Source organism: Larimichthys crocea, chromosome XIV (assembly GCF_000972845.2).
Source record: "Larimichthys crocea isolate SSNF chromosome XIV, L_crocea_2.0, whole genome shotgun sequence".
Taxonomy (NCBI): Eukaryota; Metazoa; Chordata; class Actinopteri; family Sciaenidae; genus Larimichthys; species Larimichthys crocea.
In genome coordinates, this window is record NC_040024.1 from 9,571,336 (window position 1) to 9,597,921 (window position 26,586).

General features: G+C 41.0%; 1 protein-coding gene and 1 long non-coding RNA gene across 2 annotated transcripts in view; one reads left to right on the forward strand and one right to left on the reverse strand.

The window, feature by feature from the left end:
• Positions 1 to 35: 35 nt before the first annotated feature.
• On the forward strand, positions 36 to 16,486 carry LOC113747608 (uncharacterized). The gene is made up of 3 exons (XR_003463727.1): positions 36 to 78; positions 1,327 to 1,377; positions 14,282 to 16,486. It is a non-coding gene; the product is annotated as an uncharacterized LOC113747608 (long non-coding RNA).
• A 674-nt stretch (positions 16,487 to 17,160) lies between these two features.
• Positions 17,161 to 26,586, reverse strand: part of dachb (dachshund b) — a 94,130-nt gene continuing 84,704 nt past the window's right edge. Inside the window, exon 12 of the mRNA XM_027287737.1 lies at positions 17,161 to 18,317. Coding sequence (XP_027143538.1) covers positions 18,280 to 18,317 — 38 coding nt within the window. The 3' untranslated portion in view covers positions 17,161 to 18,279. The remainder of the gene's footprint in view (positions 18,318 to 26,586) is intronic.

Sequence of the window (26,586 nt, forward strand, 5' to 3'; positions counted from 1 at the left end):
TCCATCGATCTTTGTTCAACACATTTTGACTTTTGGACTTACTGGAAATGTTTGGATCGTCCTCCATCAGCTGTGCAGGTGAGTAATGATGCCTGGTTTAAAAATAAATTAAAGTTCACGGACCGAGGAGCCGAACGAGTCCAGCAGATATGTTAGTCACTACAAGACTGAACCAGCAAAGCAGTTTACTGTTTATATGTGTTTATGTATTACTAAGGCTCTGCACGGCTGTGACTGATTGTTTTCCAGGTCTTAGTCAGACTCTGTATCTCCATGGAAACAGAAGTTTATCCTGAGAGCAAAACATGAAAATCTTTTGTTGATATATTTTATTTAAGTTGGTGATTGTTCGAGGGCAAGATTTAACTCATTGTTGTCACTTCAGTGAGGCTAAAGCACACACCCCCTCTGTTGTAATATTGCTTAAATAATGAAGATCTCGCCCCAAACATCCCTCCTGTGGACAGAACGTTGATTTAAAGCTCGATCTCTTGCAGTGTGTTGCCTCTTGTGTTCTGGTTCAACAGTTTTCTGGATGACAAACAGACACGATGATTGATTTATTGATTTATTTCTAGGTTTTGACTGATCACATCGAGCTGTATGTGGCCCCCCTGAAACTAAAATGAGTTTGACGCTCCTGTCTTGGGCCACTAGAGGGAGGCAGAGCTGTGTTCTCGCGCCACATTTACAGTCGTGTGCAGTAAAAAGGGAACCGTTTTATTTTTATTTGAATAAATTGAAACTTAAGCATCAGATTAAGTGATAGTGGCAGTTTTGCTCTGTGACTACAATGGATGCACTAACGCTGCAGCGCCTCCTTCCTCTTATATCGGCTGACTCTTCCTCTTCCTCTAAAGTTTTATTTGTTTCCTGGTTTTATTTAACCACCACTCTATTGTTCATCACATCTTTATTATTCATGCACCTACAGAAACCATTCAAACATCACAACATTCAGCTCATTCAGCTCATCATGGTGTGGATTTTACTAATTCATACCTTTGTTATACTTTGTAAAATACTCAGCTTGTTCCCCAACATTTCTTTACATTGAAATAAACGACACAAACCTTCAACACTTTAAACTTTCGCTCTTCCTCCGTACTTCCAGCTGCAGACTTCCTTCAAACTTTAAACTTTATTACAATATTCTACTGTTGTTGTGCATCCACACCACGTTTTTCCTGCAGTTCTCTAGTTACTTTTCCATCTAACACGAGGCTGCTGCTGCTGCTGCTGGGTGCTTCACTCTTCCTCAGGTATTGGAAAATGGATCAGAATTGTACATGTATTATAACTAAACGTACTTTATGTGTCTTTCAGGGATCCTCTCTGATGGCTCAGTCGGTGAATTGGCTTCTAGTCGAGTTAAAGGTAAGTTGTGTTGTTTTGTTTGTGTGTGTTCAGTTGTTGGGACATGTCAGAGGTGTGAATCTCATTATTAGATTTGATTTGATTTTGAAACAATTCCAGATTTAAAATCAGGGTTTGTGTTTTAAATCGATGAATCCAGTTTTTGTTTTTTAGTTTATTAATCAAAGAACTAATTAATCAATGATTCTGAAGATTATTTTTCTTGTTTTGAAAAGCTCAAACATGTAAAAGCTTAATATGTTTACTCTTAATATCCAAATGTCAGCCATGGAAAGGTCTAATGATAATAAAATAAATTTGCACCCTCAGACCCTGAAAATAATCACATCAGTGCGTGAATAAACAGAAATAAAACTATCTTTATATATCTGACACACACACACACCTTGATCACCTCAGCTGCAGTACCTCCATCAAACCTGTAGGTGTCACCAGATCCTCGGCTGTGACGGCAGTTTCTGTTTCACCTTCCACTGAACTGACCAACAGCCAAATCCACTTAAGCACAGACAAAATGAAAGTGTGTGTGTGTGTGTGTGTGTGTCTGCTTTGAGCCATCAGATCCACACACGTTTAGATGTGTGTGTGTGTTCATGTAGTGACTCTAATAACGTTTATCCACCTTTTTAAAATATGTATTTTGTCCAAATGTGTGTATGCGAGTGTGTGTGTGCGAGGTGTTGGATGTGTTTATTTGTTGAATAATTCACAGCTGGGTGTTTATAGAAGACTCTGTGGCCTCAGAGCTCCAATAACACAGGGCAAATATTGTGACACACACACACACACACACACACACACACACACACATTCTCTCTTTATCAGCCGGTCCAGGGTTGACGGTTTATTTGGACACCGTGGACAGCGGAGATGGAATGTAGCAGATGTGGACAAGCGTACACACACACACACACACACACACACACACACACACACACTTTATGTTACCTATACAGACCCCTCAGTGGCCTCGTATGTTGCGTATCTTCATCTTTTTCCATCCCTGTGAGGACACGAGGTTCAGACAGAAACACACACACACACACACGCGTCACAGCTGTGACAGTGTTGTGGCCGGTTGGTCGGCTGGTGATGGAACAGAGAGAAACAGTCTCCTCTAATCTCGAGAAAATGAAACAGACGTTTGAATGGAAATATTGATTCTACCTCCCATTTCAATCTTCATCTGGTATTATCTGTCGTGTGTGTGTGTGTGTGTGTGTGTGTGTGTGTGTGTGTGTGTGTGTGTGTGTGTGTGTGTGTGTGTGTGTGTGATACAAGCTCACCTTTCTTTCTCTCACACACGCCCTCTATAATGATTTTCTGTCCCGCAGAACAAGTACACAGTAACTAGTAAATTATATATACACACAAATATAAAAGGCCACAGATGTACTGTGTATATATACACACAAATATAAAAGGCCACAGATGTACTGTGTCTGCACAGAGTGTGTCGAGGATGAGAGGGTGACCCGGCCTGCATGAAGACAGAAGAAGTTATCCGTCTATAAATAGACGAATGAGACAAATAAATAAAACTATGATCTGTAAAATTCCAGCATACGCTTTAAAAATTCACCCTCAGTACAGTTGTCATGAACGGGGAAATTAGCTACAGAGACCAAAACTGTTTTTTGTACCAGGCTGTAAACATGTTTATTTCTGCTGTGAAGTTGGACATTTGAACATGGGGACTTATGGAGACTGACTCACTTCTGGAGCCAGCCTCAAGTGGACGTTTGAGGAACTGCAGTTTTTTGGCTTCACTTCACAGCCACAGAGGTTTACGACCCAGCTTGTTTGGGGAAAGGGAGTAACACAACATATTAAAAATCAGACACGCCTCCATCAAGTCAAGAAGTGTTTTTGACGCCAGACTTTGTTACCTTGCTCAGATCGTCTTTGGTTTATGTGCTTCTAAATATATAAATATGCTGCGTAGTTAAGTTGTTTCCCTTTCGGCTGTTTTTACTATTGGAAGTTTGCAAATATTTTAATTTAAGTATCACTCATGCATGTAGGAATTTACCGTTGTAGTCTGCGTAAGCACGGAGCTCATTTTCAACTGATTTCATTGTGGATTCATCTGCTCATCGATTGCTTTGTAATAATTCAGAAAATCTTGACAAATGTCATCAGTTATACAGAACCCTAAAATGACACCTTATGCCCAAGCAGTAGTCCAAACTTAAAATGATTTTAAAAGTGAGTTTAAATTGTGCAAATGATTAAACAAATCCTTCATCCTCTGTTATCTGGAGCCCCGTCGGAAAGCTGCCCAGGGTTCTGGCCCTGCTGTCGGTATCAAACAGAGGTTCAAAAGTGCCAAAAATATTATCAAATTAGTTATGATAGTTATCAAAAGAGTTTGTCATTTTCACCCGGACAAGATACATTTATCTGTGAGTGCCCCAAAAAGTTAAACCCAAGTCCTCGAGTGCATCCCTGCATCTTCCTGTAAAAAAGTCAATGATTACAGTTAAGATACGTTTTTGGGTGAGGACGGAGACTCAATGTAATTTATAAACGTCATATTTTTAGCTTCATGTAATCGTCAGTCTTGAACTACTTCAGAGTAATTCACGTCAACACTTCCAAGCTGTAGCAACAGAATGTCATCCCGCTCTCCGACGTCTTCTGATCTGACCTGAACGCGACACACCGAGGAAGAAGACGACAGCGGAAGAGAGCCGGTGATGGAAATTACAAGCGAGTGAAAGAAAAGAGTAAAATGAAGAAGAACGAGATGTGTGTGGAGGAAAAATGGAAGATTTCTAACCCTCGATGACCTGGAAAAACAAACACCATCATGTCTGGAGCCGTAGAGGTCAAGATTAAATCTAACTGTAATCCATTTTCCTCTATTCTGTTTGGCGGCGGCGTGTTGTGTTTCCATGTCGCGCAGGTTAAACAACAGACAATCTGCGACTACTGTTTGTCCAAAACCTCGCCGTGAACCTTGAGTTGACCTCGAACACTCCATTACTCTGATCCAGGAGAGAAAGAGATGGACAGAGAAGTGAAAGGAAGGCAGAGAGAGAGGCGAAATCAAAGGAGAGAATGAGGCAAACACTTAACATCCATCAGTTAGTCTTCTCTCTCTTCTCCGAGTGGACAGCCACGGCGCTCCAATTCATCTTCGTTCTCCTCACAGCGGTGTATTCAGGGAAGGTCAAAACCCGAAAAATAGGCTACACACCAGGCATTTTGTCACCAGACACCCTTCACCTGCCTCCCCAACACCAAGGAGCCGCACACAACTGGGACACGGCCACAGCCAAAAATACATCAGGTGGAGCGGAGCAGCGACACTGCATGCATTCACACCGCATTCGTTCTGCATTTACGCCGCATTTGTTGTCCTTTCGGAAGAAGCAGAAGACCGGAACGAGGTGACATTTTGTTGCTTCCGAGTTTGGAGAATCGTGAATTGTTTTGTCCGGGCCACACGTGTGGCGGAGCTGATCACACATGCAGCCCCTCCACATTTCCTCCCATTTCGGGCTGAGATAAAGTTTATCCTGAACATTTCTCGGACACGCGGATTCATCAGCATCCAATTTAGCCAGTTGGCTAGATTGCTTAGGTGGAAATGGATCCCCTGACTTAACGTAGTCCTGGTTATTTTGTTTATTCTGGACTTTCTAACAGCCAAACATCAAGCAAGCTCTCATTTTCATTTGCCAGCTTGCCCAGCTCCTGTTCTGGCATGACACTTGCTCCACTCCCCCATAAAGCATTAGGTACTTCTTGTAGGTGATTGCACCACAAGTGTGATGACTGATTACAAGTCAACATGGCATCAGAATGATTTCAAATCTGTTATTCTATGGTGGAAAAGTTGTTTTAAAGAATAGCACACATTGCATTTCCTAGAAGTTTTTCACAATAAAAGCCTCCCGCTGGCTCGTTGGTGTCTACACTGTTTTTATCAGTTAAAATATCTGTTAAAGATCCAAATATAAGACATTATTCTAAACTTGTGAACGGCAATGTGCCATCAGAGCACTGACATGGACTCATCATTTATGACATGCCATACTGAAGATAACTTTGATCACAAACACGGAGCATTTTTCTTTAGTGGAGTTGAAGCCGGGATCACAGAGGACGTGTTTTTAAAAAATTCATGATAAAAGTGTGATATAATATTCCGATAGAAACGCTCTTCTGACATCTGTTGTCAGGAGATAAAAAAATATTAGAGCTTCAGATGGAAATCGGACGACGTGCCAGCTCACGGCAGAAGAATGAAAGCGCTCGCGTCGTAGTTTGGAAGCAGCAAAGGGAGCGTCAGGTCAAATTTCCAAACGCACCCTGAGCCCGGAGCCCCCCGTGGGGATGATACAGAGACGACACTAATGGCAGGCTACGTGGCATTTAGAGCAGAAAGGTGTGACATGCAAGCCTTCACACTTACTGTCTGTCTGCCTCGCGCACATTTGCATACACACACACCTCAGGGCGTGCCATTAATAACAGCTGACCTTTGCATGTTTAGGCTGTGAAATGATAGTAAAACAGACCTGAGGACGGCATATCGCACTTTCCTTCATGTCTCATTGCTTCATCCTCTCCGTCTCTTGCTCTCCCCTGAATCATCCCTCCATCATCTATCTGTCCATCCGTCATCCCTTCCCCGTGGAGACATTCGTGCCTCTTTTGCTATTTTTGCATCACTGTCAATCTGTTGTACAGTTTGCTCGTAAGAAAGACGAAGCCTTCAACCTTCTTTATAACCCCGGTTATGAAAACATTCCACACGTTACCAAAGGAAACCGAGTAACTCATTGGCATTGAAACCATCGATTGATTTTAGATCAACAGACTTACAATCAATAAGTACTGTGTCAGCTGTAGAGAGGGATAGATTGTCGGTAGTGTTGGAGAGGAGGTCCTCTCTGAAGAGCTGGAGGTCTTCAGGAGGTTTTCACCAGACGAGAACAAGTTGGATTGTCCTGAGCGTACGGGTGGCAGAGCCAGGCGTCGTTCATTGTAGGAGGTAATATACGAATGTATAAGGGTGTTCAAGAACTGGAGACTGCTTTGTAGTCAGCATTCGAGACCTTTTGGGTTGATTTGAGGACCGGGAGTTGTTCTGGATCATCTGAAAGGGAATTGCTGATCCTTCATTAGCCCTGAAATAAAAGTCTTGTTTGTCCAAGACTGAGTCAAAATCTGAAGACCTTCAGAAAGTGGCTTTAAGTCTTCATGGCCAAAGAAAGTTTTTAGAACACCTGCGATGTTTCCAACGGCTGTATGAAGCGTAGACGACACCCAAAGGTTTCTGAAGAGCCGCTTTGAAGGTCATACTCAGGGTTGGCATTGGTCGAACAGTAATTCTGCCCTCATGAACACATGATACTGTACCAAACAGAAGTTCCCTTATTCCCTTAATCTCTGAGGTTGTACTTGTGGCTTTGGCTATTGTTGTTAGGCCACATGTTGTCTACCCGTTGGGCTGCTTGATGAGGTTCTCCAACTTGGCGTGGATGATGAACTTTAAGCTGATGACATTGAAGAGTTTGTGCCGCTCTTCCTCTGCTGACGAACAAACCGAGCAATGCTCACATCCATTACATCCGTTACATTACATTCACTGATCTTGAAGATCTACAACGTTTGCCTTGTGATCTGAATAATATCTACGGTAACGTTATCCTAAAAACAGAACCTCTAGGAAAGTTGCTCTTCGAGCCTGCAGCCACCTGATGAGATCTACCCTAAATAATTAGACGTTGACCGTCTCTAACTTTCTGTGAAAACTCTTCCTTTCAACTAAAATTCAAAGTGTTTTTTTCTTGGCATGAAAGTTGAAAGAAAAGCAGCTCGGCCAAACTCAGTTAACTTTTCTCTTTCTTCCTCAGTCGAAGTGAAAGCTTTATTCGGATGAAAAGACCCAACAGAACAAAAAAATAGATATTTGCCAGATTCAGTTTCTCTCTGTCGGTCTTTTACGCTCCTTTTTCCAGAAGAGGCCGAAGAATTTCTTCTCGTTCCCCTCTCCCTCCATCCTCCATCTGCTTTTTAGATCCGGCGTGGTTGGACCAGAACACAAACCAAAACTTAAAAACTGTAAGAGACCAGCTGCTATCTTTGTAAAGGTCAACAAGGAATCCAAGGCTGCCCAGCTAAAACAACACACACACATACAGAGTCCCCACGGATCCATTTCCACCATTCATTCCATTTTTTACAGTTATTTTAATTCCATCCGTCGTTTCCCCTTTTTCTTTCTCACGTTCCCTCCCTCCATCTCTCTCTCTCTCTCTCTCTCTCTTGTCAAGTGTTCATCCTGCCTGCCTCTCTCTCTCTCTCTCTTGTCAAGTGTTCATCCTGCCTGCCAAGCTCCTTTTTAAGTCTGTTTGGAAAAAACAAAAACAGTTTCTAATTTGGTATGAATCTGAGGAGACCGGTTTTGTCATTACCCTGTGTGAGAAAGTGTGTGTGTGTGTGTGTGTGTGTGTGTGTGTTTTAATATTCCCATGATACCATATGGGCCACACACACACTCATACACACAAACATATTCCCACCCCTTGAATCTGCATCTGACAGAAATAGTTGTTCTGACATTTTGGCCGATGATATTCACATCCTGTTGTCCATGTTTACATCAGTGTCAGTGTTTATCTGTCTCTCGGTCTGCTGCGATGGTTTCGAAAAATGATCCGCTTCATTATTTCTTGGCACCGTCGTTATTTATCATGATTTATCCATTCGTCGCTCAAATAGTTTAATTACACATGTGAATCGACAGGAACTGACGCCTTGATGTTGTACTTAAAGCCACGTGTGAATGTTTTTTATATTTAAAGGCGACGCAAGACACGCCACGTGTTGTTTTCTGGATTCGTTAGGCCGTTTAGAAATGTCAGTTCTGATAACAGATCATGTCTGTGATTCATTTTTAAGCTGGCAGTGTTAGTCGGTCCACTACTTTTTGATCTGGAACGAACAGCTTTTGCATTTCTTGGTCACCAGAGGATAAAATAATTGACTTTTTGATGATCCTGACTGACCTGTAGCGCCACCACCAGGTGAAAGTTTTCATTTATCCTGTGTAATATCTTTAAAATCTTGTACACGTCCCACCACGGGATGAATTATATTAACTTTGGTTTCAGTTCCTCAAACGTCCACTTGAGGCTGGCTCCAGAAGTGAGTCAGTCTCCATAAGTCCCCATGTTCAAAACTTCCCAGCAGAAATAAACATGTTTACAGCCTGGTACAAAAAACAGTTTTGGTCATCTATCTGTCCATCCGTCATCCCTTCCCTGTGGAGACATTCGCGCCTGTTTTTGCTATTTTTGCATCACTGTCAATCTGTTGTACAGTTTGCTCGTAAGAAAGCCGAAACCTTCAACCTTTTTTATAACCCCGGTTATGAAAACATTCCACACGTTACCAAAGGAAACCGAGTAACTCATTGGCATTGAAACCATCGATTGATTTCAGATCAACAGAGTTACAATCAGAGTACTGGACAAGTTAGTGAGGGGGGATAGATTTATGATGTCCAGTTGTTGGTAGTGTTGGAGAGGAGGTCCTCTCTGAAGAGCTGGAGGTCTTCAGGAGGTTTTTGAAGGTAGAGAGGGACGCCCCTGATCTGGTAGGATCTGGTAGGACGTTCCACCAGACCAGAAGTTGGATTGTCCATTGCGTACAGAACTTCTCATTTTAACACTTTATAGACTGAACAGTTGTCGGTGTGGAAGTTTCACGTGGCTGCTTGTTCACTTAAAGGACCAGCGTCTCGATTTATTGGCATCTAGCGGCGTAGTTGCTAATTGGAGCCCCCTCGCCTCACCCTCTCCTTCCACTGGAGAAGCTATGGTGGCTGCGAAATGCGTCAAAGTCTCTATCTAGAGCCAGAGTTGAGTTTGTCTGTTGTTGGTGAGTTTGTCCTACTTTCACATCCATCGGACAATATTCTCGTTAATTACGGGTCACGTGGATGTTGAACGTTCCTCCTCTCTTGAAGCTTCAGCTCCAGCTCGCTCTGCTCAAGGGTTACTTGGTGGGTAGTTACCGGCAGAGCATTTCTCAGCTCTTCGTGGGATTTGAACCGCAGCCTCGGGGTCGTATCCTCTTCTGCTCCTCATGTTCTCTGTGCTGCTGCTGTCCATTTGTCCTCTATGGAGATAAACTGTTGTTTACACTGCAGGCCACATAGGAAGTCAACCATGGCAAGAGGAATCTGTCTGCTGTGTGTGTGTGTGTGTGTGTGTGTGTGTGTGTGTGTGTGTTTGTATTTCTTCATGTGGTCCTCATAAGAAGAGGAAAATCTTGAGAATTAGCACTTTGCCACCTGCTATTTCCCCCAAGAAGTTAGCTGAGGATTAGGTGTGTGTGGGTGTGTGTGTGTGTGTGTGTGTGTTCAGGTATGAATATTACATATGAAGCCTGTGTGTGTGTGTGTGCGCGCTTTGTGTCCACATCCGTTTAAATTTTTTAAAAACATTTGTATGAATTAAGAATTTACACGTTTGCTAAAGCATCACTTATTGTATGATCTGCTTTAGAGTGTGTGTGTGTGTGTGTGTGTGTGTGTGTGTGTGTGTGTGGCAGGTGTTTTGCGTCACCACCCACCATCCATCAAGTCAAATGGGCGAATGACAGGAAGAACAAAAACAAATCCCTCGCTCCGGCAAGAATAAACGACTGATGCTGACCGATGACAAGTGTTTAGTGTGTGTGTGTGTGTGTGTGTGTGTGTGAGAAAGAGATGAAGGTATATGTGTGTGTTGGTGTGTATGTATATTTGTCTGCATGTATATATGAGTGTGTGGGTGAAATTGAAAGAGAGGGAAGGACAAAGCGACTGAATGTGAGAGATGAGAGACGGAGAATGAGGGCTGGTGTTTATTGTTTTACCAGTTCAACACACACACACACACACACACACACACACACACACACACACACACCTATTATCCCGTCCGCTGAGCATACAGAGTAAATATTTCCAAGATGACCAACTCAACCACTCAATCCCGGTTAGGCTCAGGACGTACCTCGAGGAATAATAAAAAAAATATCTCCACCGGTCAGCTGACACCAACGACTGCTTTGAATTAGACTTTATTATTAATAATTATTTTAAATATCATGTCAGAGTCTCCTCAACACGTCCCTCTATTGTTGTCGTTTGGAGTTATGTTGTGCAATAACAACATCAACTGATCGATTGTTACGTCCCAGTTCGTGAGGTGATAGGAAGCAACATAAAACCAGCTGCATCCGGTAAAAATAGTTTAACTAATGTAGTATATTTATATATTTAGAAGCAGATAAATTAAAATTAAATGACTAAATCTGAACAAGTTAAAGGTCCAGTGTGTACTGAAGGAACTAAATAATATTCATTAGTGTATAATCACCTGAAAATCAGAATCGTCGTGTTTTTATTGTCTGGACCTTTTTTTAAAAATGCCGCTATAACGGTGACGGAGACGTGCCCGGTTGGGTTTTTGAAATTAAATAAGTTAAGTTGAATAAAGTGAAAATATTTTTGGGAAAAAGACATTTTATTTCCAAGTAAGGACATTTTTTGAAAAGTGAGTGAAAAGATTTGTTTTTTTGAAAAGGTATTTATAAAATGTGTAAAAAATATTTTGTGAGAATTAGATGTTATGAATTTAGATTAAATTCAAGAGGTTAGGGGCTTGAGAAAACTTTTATGTTTTGAGAGAAAACAAGAGCAGTGGTTGGAGACGTAGACAGTGAATGAGAGTGAGGGAGCGTACATGTTTGCATCAGTTGAATGAAGAAACATTGATACTAAATGCATCCGCAAACATTGTTTAATAAAACAGTTCTTTGAAAGTGACGTTATTTTTTTGATTTTTTTGGAAATTGAGGACATTTTATTTAAGGACACTTTTGGAAAGTGGAAAGTCTTGATTTTATGTGACATTTTGTAGAAATTAGGACAGATTTGAGGGTGAAAAAATCTTTTTTGGGGGTGGCAAAGTCATGAATTAGATTAAATTGAAGAGGTTAGAGGTGTAGAGAATGCTTTATGTCAATGAGAGTCCTCACAAGTATTCAGTGTGTGTGTGTGTGTGGTGGTTGTGATGACCTCCTCCAGCTGTCGGTGGATAATGAGAAGCTGTCAGCATTAAGAGGACACACACACACACACACACACACACACACACACACACACACATTCACGCTTAGACAAACACAAACACACCGTGAGACTGATGCCTGTGCACGCACACTCACTCATTCACACAGTGAAGTCTGTCCAACGTCACATCAGGTGATAGAAAGTTCTGGAAATGCCAAAATTTAAAAAAGGACGGAGCTGCAGCTTGTTGTTCGGAGCAGGCTGTGCCAGAACTGGATCATCTGATTTACATGAGCAGATCATCAGTGGGAGTCCTCGCTGAAGTGAACAACATACGGACCAGAAGGCAGCAGGATTGTGAAGGACTGAGAGTCCCTGAGAGCAGAGAACAGTCTGACCGTATGTTCAGCACGTCCCAAACACTCAGCGATCCTGCTACTTCCCTCTGTACTACTGACAGAGATTTAACACGCCGAGCGCGCCGATCGAAGATGATGCTCGAGTAGTTTAAGATACGACCAACCAGTTTTTAACTCTCACCAACGTGGATCATCGCTGGCTACAGTTGTCAAAAACTATGATGAGAAATGACAAAGCAGAAATAAGATTTTGATGCATTTAGATGTTTGTTTTGTTTCCGTTGATGAAACATTCTGACTAACGTGATGACTTTTCGTCGACTGAAACTTTTTTGAGTTTATCGTTGATGAAAACTAGACAGAGTATGGAAGGATAAAATGTGACTAAAACAAATTTGTTGTCTTGGCACTAAATCTAAAGATCCTCAGGCTAGATGGACTATATAGGTCTCCTCCCAGTTGGACGTTCCCTGGAAAACTTCCAGAGAAAATCCGGATCAGATGCTCGAACCACCTCAGCTGGCTCCTTTTTAGTTTCGAAGGCTGAGCCTGGCGGAGGAAGCTCATTTCGGCGGCTTGTATCCGCGATCTCGTTCTTACGGTCACTACCCAAAGCTCATGACCGTAGGTGAGGAGGAAAATCCGAGAGCTTTGTCTTCCGACTCAGCTCCATCTTCCCCGCAACGGTCCAGTATAGTGTCTACGATACGGACATGTCGGTCCATCTCATGCTCCATTTTCCCATCCCTCGCGAACAAGGCCGCAAGATACTTGAACTCCTTCGCTCGGGGCAGCAACTCGCTCCCAACACTGTTATTTAGATCATTGATTTAACCTAAAAGAAGCACAGAGAAAGTAGCAGGAGCATTTACCAACTTTGTTGGACACTCTCTTTTTTTTTTGTCAACACCTCCGCCCAAAAACTGAGAAGTTCCAGGTGTAGATAAAGAAAGTTGCTCTGACGCCAGTTATTTTTAATTTCTAATCACCGTCCACGCTTCTCTCCTCGTGAAAACACACACACACACACACACACACACACACACACACACACACATCCGTCCTTCGTCGACTGAACCCCATGTAGAAATTAACCACAATCACACATACACACACCAGCAGGTTGGACCCCAGGGCTCAGTTTGGGAGGAAACTCCCTTTCTAATTTTCCTCATAAAGACTCTAATGAAGACTAATGATGGAGCTAGGTGTGTGTGTGTGTGTGTGTGTGTGTGTGTGTGTGTGTGTTTTAACAGCCTGGCTGTTCTGTCTGGGAATGTCTCTGTTCTCCTCTCGCTCCTTCTTCCTTCCATCCCTCCATCATTTCATTTCATTTCGCCCTTCTTGTCCTCCTTTCCATCCCCCCTTTCTGTTTTGCTCTTCATCTTTTCATCCTTCTTTTGCTTTTTACCGTATTTTTTTTTTCCGTTCTAACAACACCGACAATATTTTGGTGTGATAGAAATAATGAGGATGTGGTCTTTTCTTTTTGAGTTTGCGTTGGGGAAAGTTGAAGTTTGTTTCTGCTCAGCTGCAAAGCACAAAAACCTGAAGTCTAAAGAGACTTATATTTATACTTATATTAGAGTTTCCGGTTTTTGTTAATCTGTTTTTAACGTTTAAATCGAAGCAAGGACCCAACCGTCTGTCTTTGTCTTTTATTTAGCCAACGACTAAAAGTCAGTCCCAGATTTACTCTTCTTCTTAGCTTCCTCCTTCGTTCTGTCTTTTAAAGGCTGCTGAGCCTGGTTACATTGCATTACACTTGCCCAGCTCCTGTTCTGGCACGACACCGGCCCTGGGCCTGAAACATTTAGAAGGTGTAGCTGCTGAGTTACGAGCCTAACTAGCTCATTGTTGTTTTTATTAGAGGTTTACAGAGACACCGTTCACCTGATTTACAAGTAGGGTTGCAAAGTCGGCAACTTTCCACGGGAATTAACGAGAATTTATGGGTAAATTAAAATGGAAAGCTGACCCTTAACTGTGAACTTTAAATATAGTCGGGGAAAATATGTTTTAGCATCATCTCGACTTAAAACAACCAGATTTCATGCAGCTACACTTTGAATATCTGCACATAGCACCCTGCTCACTGCAGGTCTATTGAAGCCACGCCCCCCCCTCTACCTGCACAGGTGATTTCTGTACCTGGACCCAGAGCACACAGGGACTGTTGAAGACACATTTGAGCTTACATAATATTGTTCAATAAAACAAATAAATCCGTGCATTGTGCATGTTTGCTTATGACAAAACAAAATGTTTATATTTGTGTTTTAGATACGATAGTTTGTTTAAATTACCCCCAATTTACAGTTAATTCCCTTAAGTTTGGAATATTTCCAAAATTAACTTAACTTAACTTCCCATGAAAATTTACTGGAAACTTTCTACCCCTTTTTGCAACTTTAACAACAGACTGTTAAACCACACAGTGTTACAGTGTTGTGTCTATTTCCAGGTGAGCTGGATGAACTGTGCCGTGGCCTCTCTCCTCTGTAAACTCGGGACTTGATGCATCTTTTGTCCTGAGTTTATTCGAAGCGAGCACAAGAAGAATTGAGTTGTTAGATCGACCAATAACGTCGGTGTTTCCAGGCGGATTTCCTCCTTTTTAAAAATCAATAATAAACCTTTTCATGATGGGTCACTGTTTGTCCCAGACATGTTTCTCACTTTTTATCTTTTCATTACCGGTCTGCCTCTGCCTCCTCTCTCCATCTTCGTTCTTTAAACGCGCCATCATTTCATCATGTTACTCTCTGTCCATCACCTCTTTCTCTTTTCACCCCTTCCTTCCCCTCTCTCCTTTTTCTTTCCATCACTTTCTCCCACGTCGCCTCTCGGATCCTTCAATCTCTTTTCCCCCACGCTGTCACCTTTTCATCCTTCCTCGTTGCCTCCTTCGCTTTCTATCCATCCTTCTTCATCTCTGGCTATTTTTCCCCTCTCCGTCCATCGCTCTGTGTTTCTGCCTCCATTAGGGGGAAATGGAAAAAGTGACATCAGCTATTTGGTAAACGGAGAGAGATGGAGGGAGGGAGAGAAGAGGAGAGGATAGAAAAATGGAAAGCAAAGATCAAAACAGTGACATTTGGACTGATTGTGAAAGAGAGAAACAGGAAACGAGAGAGGAGAAAGAAGTGCGACAGAGGTGAGAGAGAATTAAAGACAGGAGTGTGAGGAAGATGGAGTGAGAGAGGTAGACATCCATTAGAGAGAGAGAGAGAGAGAGAGAGAGTGAGAGAAAGAGGGAAAGGCTTCACCTCATTAACCTCGTAATGCAGAGTAAATATACAGTCTAAATGGAACATGGACGATGTGTGTGTGTGTTTACTCACAGGCTTCTGTGTGTGTGTGTGTGTGTGTGTGTGTGTGTGTGTTACAATCCCAGGAAGATGATTTGACATTTCAGGGAAGGTTTGTATGTCACCAGCTGAATTTATTTTATTTTTTTTTTACAGGATCAGTCGACAAACTGACGGACGAGACTCGTTTCTAACGAACAGACACGGCTCCAGAATAATTATAATTAGTTCTTAATAAGAAAAAAATATATTTTTGAGCTTTGTTTTTTAAAGTAATTCCCTAAAAACTCGTCACTGTAGTTCACACCAAGAGGAATGAAAGTTCAGACCTCCAACAAAAACAACTGGTCAGTCAGCTACTTCGTTGTACATCGTCTAAATGTTATTTATATTCTGTAACATGATGTGAACTTCTAATTTCTAAGTCACACGCCACCGACTTATTTCACTGATTTTGGTGAAACTGGATCATATTTTATGGAGAAAATTTTTTTTGGTTTTCCCTCTGCTCCGTCCATCAACTCTCTGTGATTTACAGAGTTTCCTGATGGACAGTGAAGTAAACTGTAGCTGCTGTTAGCTAATGTGTGCTCGGTTTGTTAACCTTTTGAGTTCAGAGCACCGGACAGAGTGTTAGTGTTTGGACCACCAGGCGTTTTTTGGACCAGCAAATAGGTGGAGGAGGTTTGTTTAAAGGAAAAAGGAGGTTGACGGGGACATAATGACAGAGGTAGAGACCGAAGAGGACACAGCTAAGAAAAGAAAGATAAGAAGCCGCCGGATATGAGTAAATGTGGGACTGACTTTTAGTGGTTGGTGAAACAAAAGGCTCAAAGACGCCAAACTGGGCTCCAAAAATCCTAATTTTGTAAAACTTCTACGAATGTTTCTTCAGCTGGATGTTGAGAAAGGTTCGTTCGTTTCTGCCCTTTGATAACGTTAGAGCTGGTCGATCTTTTAATACCAGGTTTTGGTACCAATCAAAGTTTCAATTTGTTCGATCACCACTTTGGTTCTGACTGAAATATCTCAACAATTATTACACGGATTTCCTCGAGATTTCATACAAACATTCACGATGCCCAGGAGATCAAACCAACTGAATTTGGTCATTCCTTGAATTTTCATGTAGCACCACCGTGTTGGCGTTTGCGTCAAACGTCACACCAACTATATTCGGTCGATTGGCCAATACGTTCATGTTCCCCTCTTGATGAATTGTCATATCTTTGGTGTTTCCAAGCTTGAATACCTGCAATAATTCATCTTCAGTGGTCTTTAAATGCAGAAACAGGAATGTGTTTTAGTTGTAGTATCCAGGTTTAGGTCCGCACCCCCAGTTTTTCAATGGGATTGACGAACAAATGTTCGGAACAATTTGATTGAAGCAAATGGCTTGTGTGTGTAGGCAAGAGTAAAACACGACTACACGGCAGTCATTATAATACTGTATATTTGCAGTCAGCTCAAACCCAGAGAACAGTGACAGACTGAGAGATCATCAGGAGAAAAAAAAAACAAAACAAAACCAAGAAGTCGGTGAATGTTGTTTCTATCTACACGGAATATCCCTTTAACCAACCCGCCAACGCCCAACCCGTCCCATCCCATCCCACCCGCGCCCCCCTCAACCCTCCCGTACACAATTCAAATAGTAATCAACAAATAAACAAACGAACAAATAAAACACGCAGTGGAATAAACAAAACTGCAACACAACAGTCTGCACTCTTTTTTTAGCAGGTCAGAGAAATCAGGAGAATAAAAAGTTTCTTCCACTTTTGATAAAGGAGCTGAGGAGCGCTTGATTTCCACACCGTCACTTCAAAAAAGAGAGAGAGGGGGGGCGACGAAGTTGACTGGGAATCAACCAAAAAAGGTGAAACATCGGGGGCAGTTTTAAAAGCAGACGAATCAAGCGCTCCTCGTCTTTTTTTAAAATTTGACAAACTCAACTACTACTTCCCGGGGAACAGAGGGTTCAAAAAGGTGAACAGGTCCAAAGACGAGGAGAAGAATTAAACGTACCTTCTTTTTTTTAAGGATATAATATCGTGTCTAAAAATCACTCCATTGTAATAAAAAAAAGGGTCTTTTTTTTTCTTTTTTTTTTGTATCATTTGAGAAACTGATTTCACAGGTTAAGGGTGATAGAAAATACTTCATACATTGAAAAGCTGCATCCAACATTTTCAGAGTAATGCCTCCTTACAGAGAAAGAGAAGAACAACACAAAGGAGATATAGAAGAAGCAAAGAAAAGAGAGGAATGAAGCAAAGGAAGAAGAGACTCGGAGGTAAAGGAGGATGAAATAAGCCAAATGACAACGTAAGAGAAGTTTTCCCATGCATTTTTTTTTCAGTCCCTGTACGGAAAACAAAACTGAGTGAAACACGAGAGGCAGAATCTCAAGTTATTATTATTTCCTCTCCGATATTTTTCTACTTTTTTCTAAACCCCTCTTCTTCTTCTTCTTCCTCCAGTCCTGAGCTCCTGATTTACCGTCCAATCAGATGGTGGCAGCCAATGACTGAAGTCGTGTCAAAATCCAAGAGGTGGTTTGAAGTTTTTTTCTTTCGTAAATAAGAACGTCTTTTTTCTGTTTTTTTTTTTTTTGTTCTTCAAACCGTTCTTGTCTGAACCAATCAGAAAACAGTCGTTGTGGATCACATCGTGTCATTGGACCGTTTTTTAAAAACAAGTTGATCTGTGACGACGCGCTGAAGTCCGTCCACTCTCTCTGTGTCTTTTTCAGTTTTTCTCGAAACAAACGAGGGATGAGAGAAATCCCGGTGCAGGGAGAGAAAAAAGAGGATGAATGGAGTGAAGTTTGTCTAAAAAGAAGAAAGAAGAAGTCGAGAGACGCCTCCCCCCCCTCCATCCCACTGGGTGAGTCCAAATTGAGGGGGTGTGGCTCTCAGTAGTCTCATTGTTTCATAGCAACATCAAAAAGTTTTTTCGTTTTTGCGTGTAGCAAAGATGAAGAGGAGGAGGTCCCGCCTGGGGAGGTCGTCGTTGCCATGGTGATCCTGGCTGCCGTGGAAGCCGTGGTTGCTGTGGAAACGGGCTGGTGGAGTTCTTCTGTGCAGGGAAGGGGGCGGGGTTAAAGGTGAAGGGGTGGGCGGGGCTTCTGGAGGCGGAGTCCTTCTTTCTAGAACATCATGGGGGTCTTCAGAAACGCCCGGGATTCTGGGTAAAAACAAACAAACAAACGTATCAGTAAATAAAACAAATAAAATAAAACAGCAACTATCAGTTTTATTTATTATTAATAATTATTTCCTCGAAAATATTAGATTAATCGTTTGAAACTACTTTCACTTTTGGGGGTAACCAATCACGTGACCGATACGAGCGTCTTGACCAATGACAGACAGAGTCTGAGTGACGTTAACTCAGACTGCAACTACTAAATAATTAAGCTAATCATTTATTAATCGCTTGGTCTGTAAAATGCCAAAAAAATCTTTAAAAAAGTTTAGGTCAAATTTTATAAAAACATTTTTTTTGGATCATGTGAATTTTTTGGGGGCATTTCTGCGATTTCAATTCATCGTGTTGCAGATAAAATTTCTGTTGTTTAACTAATCACTTCAGTTCCTGTAAAGTCTCTTTAAAAAAATTAAAGTTTTCAAATGTTTATATAAAGAATGAGGAAATAAAGCAAAAATAAAATGGACATCTTCTTTAAATGACGGCAACTAACAAATATTCTTTTTCCAATAATCTAAATATTTTCTTGTATCAGATGAATCGTTTGGTCTGTAAAAACTTTTAGAGTTTTTAACGTTTAAATTATTTTCCAAACAGAAGTCGATGTAAACAGGCGAATATTCACATTTTAAAAATCTGGAATTTCTGCATAAAAAATGTCAAAAAATTTTGTGTTTGCAGATAAAATTTGTCTTGAAGTTAATTAACTAATAATTTCAGCTCCACTGTAAACCCATTTTCTGATTTCAGGGTTTCAGTTCGGAGCTGGTGTTACAGCTACAAAGAGCAAAATAAAGTCAAAGAGTCGAAGGAGGTGAGGAGTGATTGATTTTGAAGATTTCACAGCTCTCAAAGTTCAGTCACATTTTCATTTTCAGCCACCGGCTTCGCTCGTATCGACGCCTTCACCTCAAACTCTTGTTGCTGTGGAGCCGTACGTTTTATTAAAGTCTACGTTTGTGCACTTTCTGATCGTGACTGTCGAGGCCGGGCCGGACACGTGAGGTGTTTTTTTGTTTGCGTCTCGTTCTCCCTTTACGCAGCAGCATCCGTTTATGATAGAAATCTCATATCTCCAATTTTGCCGGGGTCGGCTCTCTCTCTCTCTCTCTCTCTCTCTCTCTCTCTCTCTCTCTCTCATTTCACCTCCGTCGTTCTCCTTCCTGCTCCCCGTAGTGCTGTTGCTGCACCCACCCACACAGGAGCACGTGCACACACACCGTGCACACACACACACACACACATGCATATAACAGAAACACACACTCGTGTGTGTGCACACCTTCCTCTCCCTGCGGTGTCATTGTTTTCTGCGAACGTTGCAAAGTGTTTACATTTCTGCATAACAGCAACCATAAACCTGCCCTCCCTCTTTCCACCCTGCACTTCTTCTTCTTCTTCCCTGCCCTCCCTCTTTCCACCCTGCACTTCTTCTTCTTCTTCTCTTGCCCTCCACTACTTTTTTTCCCCTGCTCTTTGTCATCATCTTACCCTCTCGTTTTGTCCTCTACTCATCATTCTTTGTTTTCAAACCGGTCCGAGGTGTTGGAATATATATATATTTATATAAAATAAAAAAAACTTTCTTAAATTTTCTCTTTCATCTCGCGCTCGCCCCTCGTTTCCTCCTCCATACTTGCTGCCTTCCCTCCTTTTCATCCCCTCTCATCTCCTGCCCTTCCCTATTTTTATCACTTCACGATCCACTCAAACCCCCTCCTCTCCTCCTCTTTCATCCCTCTATTCTACATGCATCCCCTCCTCCTCCTCCTCCTCCTCCTCACCTCCCCTCTGCTCCCTCCTGTCCTCTATCTGTTACTCTCATATTATTTTTATCCCGACCCATTCTTCTCTCTGTCCTCTCCTGTCCTTTTTCTTTTTTATCCTTTAGGCAGCAGGTTTGGCCCCGGTGCTTAAAAAACTGTCCTGCAACTTAAAAAAAAAAAAAAAAAAAACGCAGCTTTGATCGCCCCGGTGCCGTCCTTAAAAACTTAAATCTGTAACTTCGCAGTTTGGTGTCAGAGGTTGTTGGAGCGGATTTGTTTCTAGCACGTTACGCTGGGAGCAGCAGGAGCTGCTGAAGGTGAAGACTCGTAGTTAAGAGGCTGGATTTAGTGTTTCAGTGTGAGGAACGGTACCAGCACTGATCCAAGAATGATTCAAATGTTTAATTTAGCTGATTATCAGAGTCCTAAAGATTGATTTTTAGGATTGGATATATATCTATATATAAGATGAAGCGCCAAAAAAGCTGCAGTTCCTCAATCGTCCACTTGAGGCTGGCTCCAGAAGTGAGTCAGTCTCCATAAGTCCCCATGTCCAAATGTCCAACTTCACAGCAGAAATAAACATGTTTACAGCCTGGTACAAAAAACAGTTTTGGTCTCTGTAGCTAATTTCCCCGTTCATGACAACTGTACTGAGGGTGAATTTATATACAACTCACCTGTTCACATTATATTAAGGCTTAAAGTTATGCAGGATTAAGAGCGTGGACGCTTTGATTGACAGGTGGGTGTGGTTACAGGTGGCTTGTTTCAGCACCGAGGCGTCATTCAGCCACATTTAGGTTAACCAGGACGTGGTGGCATATTTTCAGAAACATTTCAGGTGACGTCGCTCAGGCTCGTGTCAGTCACGTGATACGTAAAACAACTCTGTCTGCGTTCTGGATTAAAACTGAAAGAATATCCTGACATGTTTCCGATCTTTGTGAAACTAAACGCCCACAAATTAAAAAAACGATTAATTTTATGATCGATAGGTGGAATTAAACATTTGATAACTCTTTTTAAAAGTTTAGGTCAAATTTTATAAAAAAAAATTTTTTGGACCATGTGAATTTTTTGGGAGCATTTCTGCGATTTCAATTCATCGAGTGTTGCAGATAAAATTTCTGTTGTTTAACTAATCACTTCAGTTCCTGTAAAGTTGCTTTAAAAAAAATTTAAGTTTTTAAATGTTTATGAAAAGAATGAGGAAATAAACAAAGCAAAGCAAAAATGGACATCTTCTTTAAATGACTGTAACTAACAAATATTCTTTTTCCAATAATCTAAATATTTTCTTGTATCCGATGAATCATTTGATCTGTAAAAACTCTAAAAGTTTAATGTTTAAATGATTTTCCAAACAGAAGTCGAAGTAAACAGGCGAATATTCACATTTCAAAAATTTGGAATTTCTGCATAAAGAATGTCAAAAATTTTGCGTTTGCAGATAAAATTTGTCTTGATGTTGATTAATAATTTCAGCTCCACTGGAAACCCATTTTCTGATTTCCAGGGTTTCAGTTCGGAGCTGGTGTTACAGCTGTTCACAGTTCAGTGGTTTAAACATCCTGTCCGTATTTCTTTAACTATATAAAACTGCAAATATTCACACCCAAGAAGCTCGAAGCCGTAGATTAATTACAAAAAACAAGTCAGCGGAGAGAAATCTGGATTTATTAGATTTCTTTCAGGGTTTCATCTGTTCTGCTCGTCTTCCTCGTGTTTCCTTTTCCTCTTTTACCTTTTTTGTGTCATTATTTTGACCTGGCAACCCTGTTTCCTACCCCCCTCACCTCTATCTGTCACCATAAAACACACCTCCACCCTGTGTGTGTGCGTGCGTGTGTGTGTGTGTGTGTGTGTGTGTGTGTGTGTGTTCCTGTCCTGGTTAAAAATGACACTGACCTGGCTTGTTAACAGTCGATCAGCTGGGTGGAGAAAATGTCACCAGGTCTCGGAACAAGGTCACATTTTTCAACTTCCTCTCGAGGATCTGCACTCCTCCACCTCCTCCCTCCTTTTTTTTTCTTTCTCCTAACCTCCTTTTTCCTCCTCTTCTCCATACATCCCCCGTTTCCTCTCATACGCTGGTCTTCCCCCTTTCTCTCTTTCTCTCTTACTTCTTGACCTTTTTTTGTTGTTCCCTCATCCTCCTTTCCTCTTTTCTTTCTTCTCCTCCCTGATCTTTTCGTTCCTCTCCTCCACCTATTCTTCCCCAACTTCCATCCAACTTTCCTTCTCACATTTCCTTCTTCTACCTTTTCTTGTCCTCCCGTTCTTCCTTCCTCCCTTCCTTCATTTCTTTTTCTATTCTTTTCTTATCTTCTCACTTCCTCCGGTTTTCCCTCCTTTCTCCTCCATTTGTCTTCTCATCACCCTCTTTCTCTCCCATTTTCTCCTTCTCCTCCACCCATCCGTCCAACATACATCTAACTTCTTACATTTTCTTCTTTTCCACCTTTCCTCACCAACGATCTTCTCTTCCTCCTTCCTTCCTTCTAACTTTCTCCTCCACCCTGACGTTTTCGTTCCTCTCCTTCACCTGTTTGTCCTCCCCCTACTTTCATCCTTTCCTCCCACTCTCTTCCTCGCCTTTCTCCTCCTTCTTTTCTACTTATTCATCCTTTTTGTCCTTCCTTGTCTCCTCACTTTATTTTTCACTTCTTCTCCACATTCCTCCTCTTTTTCTCCTCCTTCTGTCCCACTTCCTCAGCTCCTCCTCCTCTAATTTTGAATCATTTCTATCACCCTCCATCCTTTCCCCTCGTTCTTTCTCCTCCTCCTCCGCTTCCTTTAATCCATCCTACACTTCCTCTGCTCCCCGTCTTTCCTCTGCCCTCTCCTCTTCTTCCATATTTTGTACGGCCAATTAGTCGGGTCTCTCTTTCTCTCTCTCTCTCTCTCTCTCTCTGATTGTAATGCGATGTCTTTCTTTGTATTCAGCAGTTTTCTCCTCACTCGTTAATTAAGAGTGTGGAAGGTGAGAGAGGCAGGGGAGAGGTGTGTGTGTGTGTGTGTGTGTGTGTGTAAGTAAACCACCGTAGGTGCAAAATGCTTTTATGGCAGCAGGGATGAGTGTGTGTTTGTCAGTGTGTGTTTGTGAGCGCGGCAGCAAAGGGGTCCTACTGGGCCAATCAACATTAATGAAATCAGGTGGGTCTGTGCGTGTGTGTGTGTGTGTGTGTGTGTGTAGGTGTGTGTTTGTTGGAGTGCTTGGCTTGCAGAAGAGAGGGGATCTAAAAGAGGTCTAAAGAGGAGAGAGAGCTAATTAGAGTTCCCTGTCTCACCAGAGTGTGGATCAAACACACACACACACCAAAAATACACAACTACAGGTACTCTGTGCACACACACACACTCACTCACAGGGAGTGTGTGTGTGTGTGTGTGCTTGTAGATATTCATTTATACACACACAGAGTTTCAAGTGAAGGTTTTCAATGTCAGGGAGGACTGAGCACAGCTGGTGGAAAGAGGACGACACATGCATACTAACACACACGCGCCTCTGTACTGTACTTGTGAGGACTCTCATTGGCATAATGCATTCCCAGGTCCATAACGGTAACCTACACCTAATTCTGAGACTGCAACCCTCAAACAGAAGAAGAAGAAGAAAAAAAGAGGGAGGACCAGCCGAGTCTTCTCTTTCCTAAAGATGTCCTCGTTCTTGAAAGTATCGTCGCTTTTCTAAAAAATGCTCAGATTGTCCTCGTCTTTTTTTTTTATTTATTCAGAACTCTTTCCAAAATGTCCTCACTTTGCATAAAGTCACCACGTTTTCCAAAAATAAGTTCAAAAACTTCCAAAATGACGTCCTTACTTTCTAGAGACGTCCTTGTTTTTCAAAAGAATTTAGAATTTTCCAAAAATGTCCTTGACTTTCCACAAAGTGACCAAATTTACCCCCGAAAAAAAGTTCTGTTACTGAAAATGTCAAAACATTTCAAAATGTCAAAACTTTCAATGTCTCTCAGTCACCAAAGAATCCTCACTTTCCATTCAAAATCTCCTAATTTTCAAAAAATGTCCTTTACTTTCCATACAGTGACCAAACCCCCACCCACCCAAAAAAAGTTCTTGGTCACCAGAAATGTCCTGATTTTCTAAAATGTGAGTCCAAAGAATGTCAGCATTTTCAAAGTCTCCAAAATATCCTCACTTTCCTAAAATGGTAGTTTTCAAAATGACCGAATTTTGCCCAAAAATGTTTTAATTTCTCAAGATTTTCTTAATTCCTCACACATTTTCCAAAAAAGTCCTGTTTCCAAAAATGTCCCCACTTTAGAACTTTGTTCTCATTTCACAAAATGTCCTTACTTTCCATAAAGTCACCAAAAACTTTCAAAATGACGTCCTTACTTTCTAAAGACATCCTTGTTTTTCAAAAGAATTTAGAATTTTCCAAAAATGTCCTTGACTTTCTTAAAATGGTAGTTTTCAAAATGTTCTAATTTTGTCCTGTCTCCAAAAATGTCCCCACTTCAGAACGTTGTTCTCATTTCACAGATTGTCCTCACTTTCTTGAAATGTCACGATTTCCCTAAATGTTCACGCTTCCAAAATATGATCTAATTTTCTAAAATGCCACTTTCCAAAAAACGTCATTACTTTTCCTTAAAGTGACAGAAAAAAAAAAAGTTCTCACCAAAAATGTCACAAATGTTCAAAACCTGTTTTCCAAAAAGAATTTTTGCAAAATGTTTTCAAACCACTGTCCTCACTTTCTAAACTCTGCATCGTCCAAGTCTTTACTTTCCAAAAGGACTTTCTTCTTTTCCAGAATTCCTGCAGTGCACGTCTAAAATGTCACTTGTTTCTCAAAACATCCTCACTTTCCTAAAATAATATTAATTTTCAAACTGTCCTCACTTTGCAAATGTCTTCATTTATTTCAAAATTGTCTCCAAAAATGTCTTAATTTCTCAAGATTTTCTTAATTCTGCACATTTTCCAAAAAGTCCTGTCTCCAAAAATGTCCCCACTTTAGAACTTTGTTCCCATTTCACAAATTGTCCTTAGTTTTTTGAAATGTAACAATTTCCCTAAATGTCCTACACTGTCCAAAATATGATCTAAAAAAAAAAAATATCGTGGTCACCAAAAATGTCACAAATGTTCACACGTGTTTTACAAAAAGATTCTTGTTTTCCAGAGTTTCTGCACGTCCTAATTTTCTAAAATGTCACTTTCCAAAACATTCTCACTTTTCTAAAAAACTGTCCTCACTTTGCAAACGTCTTCATTTATTTCAAAACTGTCCCCACTTGAGGAAGATTCTCATTTTCCTTTACAATGCGGTGACTTTCCAAAACTACACCAGAATTTCTACCATGTCCAAAATATGTCCTTGTTTGTTTTTAAAAACAACTCATCATTTTCCAAAAGTTGTCCTCCCCTCCCTCCAAAACATCCTCACGCTCCTAAAATAATGTTAGTTTTATCAAAACGTCCTCGCTTTGCAAAAATGTCCTTGCTTTTAAAAAAAGGCACTCATTCTTCAAAAATGTCTTCACTTTCTAAAAATGTCATCATTATTCAAAATGTCCTATTTCTACAAAATGTCCTCGCTTTGTAACACGGTTCCGATTTTTCCCGAAAGCGGGAAGAAGAAGAAGTCCCCGCGACGTTAAAATGGCGCCACTTTTTTTTCCAAATTTTTTGCACCGTCCAAAATGTTTTCAAACCACTGTCCTCACTTTCTAAACTCTGCACCGTCCAAGTCTTTACTTTCCAAAAGGACTTTCTTCTTTTTCAGAATTTCTGCAGTGCACGTTTAGAATGTCACTTTTGCAAAAAATATATACATTTTCAAACTGTCCTCACTTTGCAAACGTCTTAATTTATTTCAAAATTGTCTCCAAAAATGTTTTAATTTCTCAAGATTTTCTGATTCCTCTCACATTTTCCAAAAAGTCCTGTCTCCAAAAATGTCCCCACTTCAGAACTTTGTTCCCATTTCACAAATTGTCCTTACTTTCTTGAAATGTAACAATTTCCCTAAATGTCCTACACTGTCCAAAATATGATCTAACTTTCTAAAATGTCCTTATTTCCTTAAAGTGACATTTCCTCTTTAAAAAAAAGTTCCTGGTCACCAAAAATGTCTCAAATGTTCACACGTGTTTTCCAAAAAGATTCTTCCTTTCTGCACTGCACGTCCTAATTTTTTAAAATGTCACTTTCCAAAAAAAGTCCTTGTTTTCTGTCCTCACTTTGCAAACGTCTTCATTTATTTCAAAACTGTCCCCACTTGAGAAAGATTCTCAGTTTCCTTTACAATGCGGTGACTTTCCAAAACTACACCAGAATTTCTACCATGTCCAAAATATGTCCTTGTTTGCTTTTAAAAACAACTCATCATTTTCCAAAAGTTGTCCTCCCCTCCCTCCAAAACATCCTCACGCTCCTAAAATAATGTTAGTTTTATCAAAATGTCCTCGCTTTGCAAAAATGTCCTTGCTTTTAAAAAA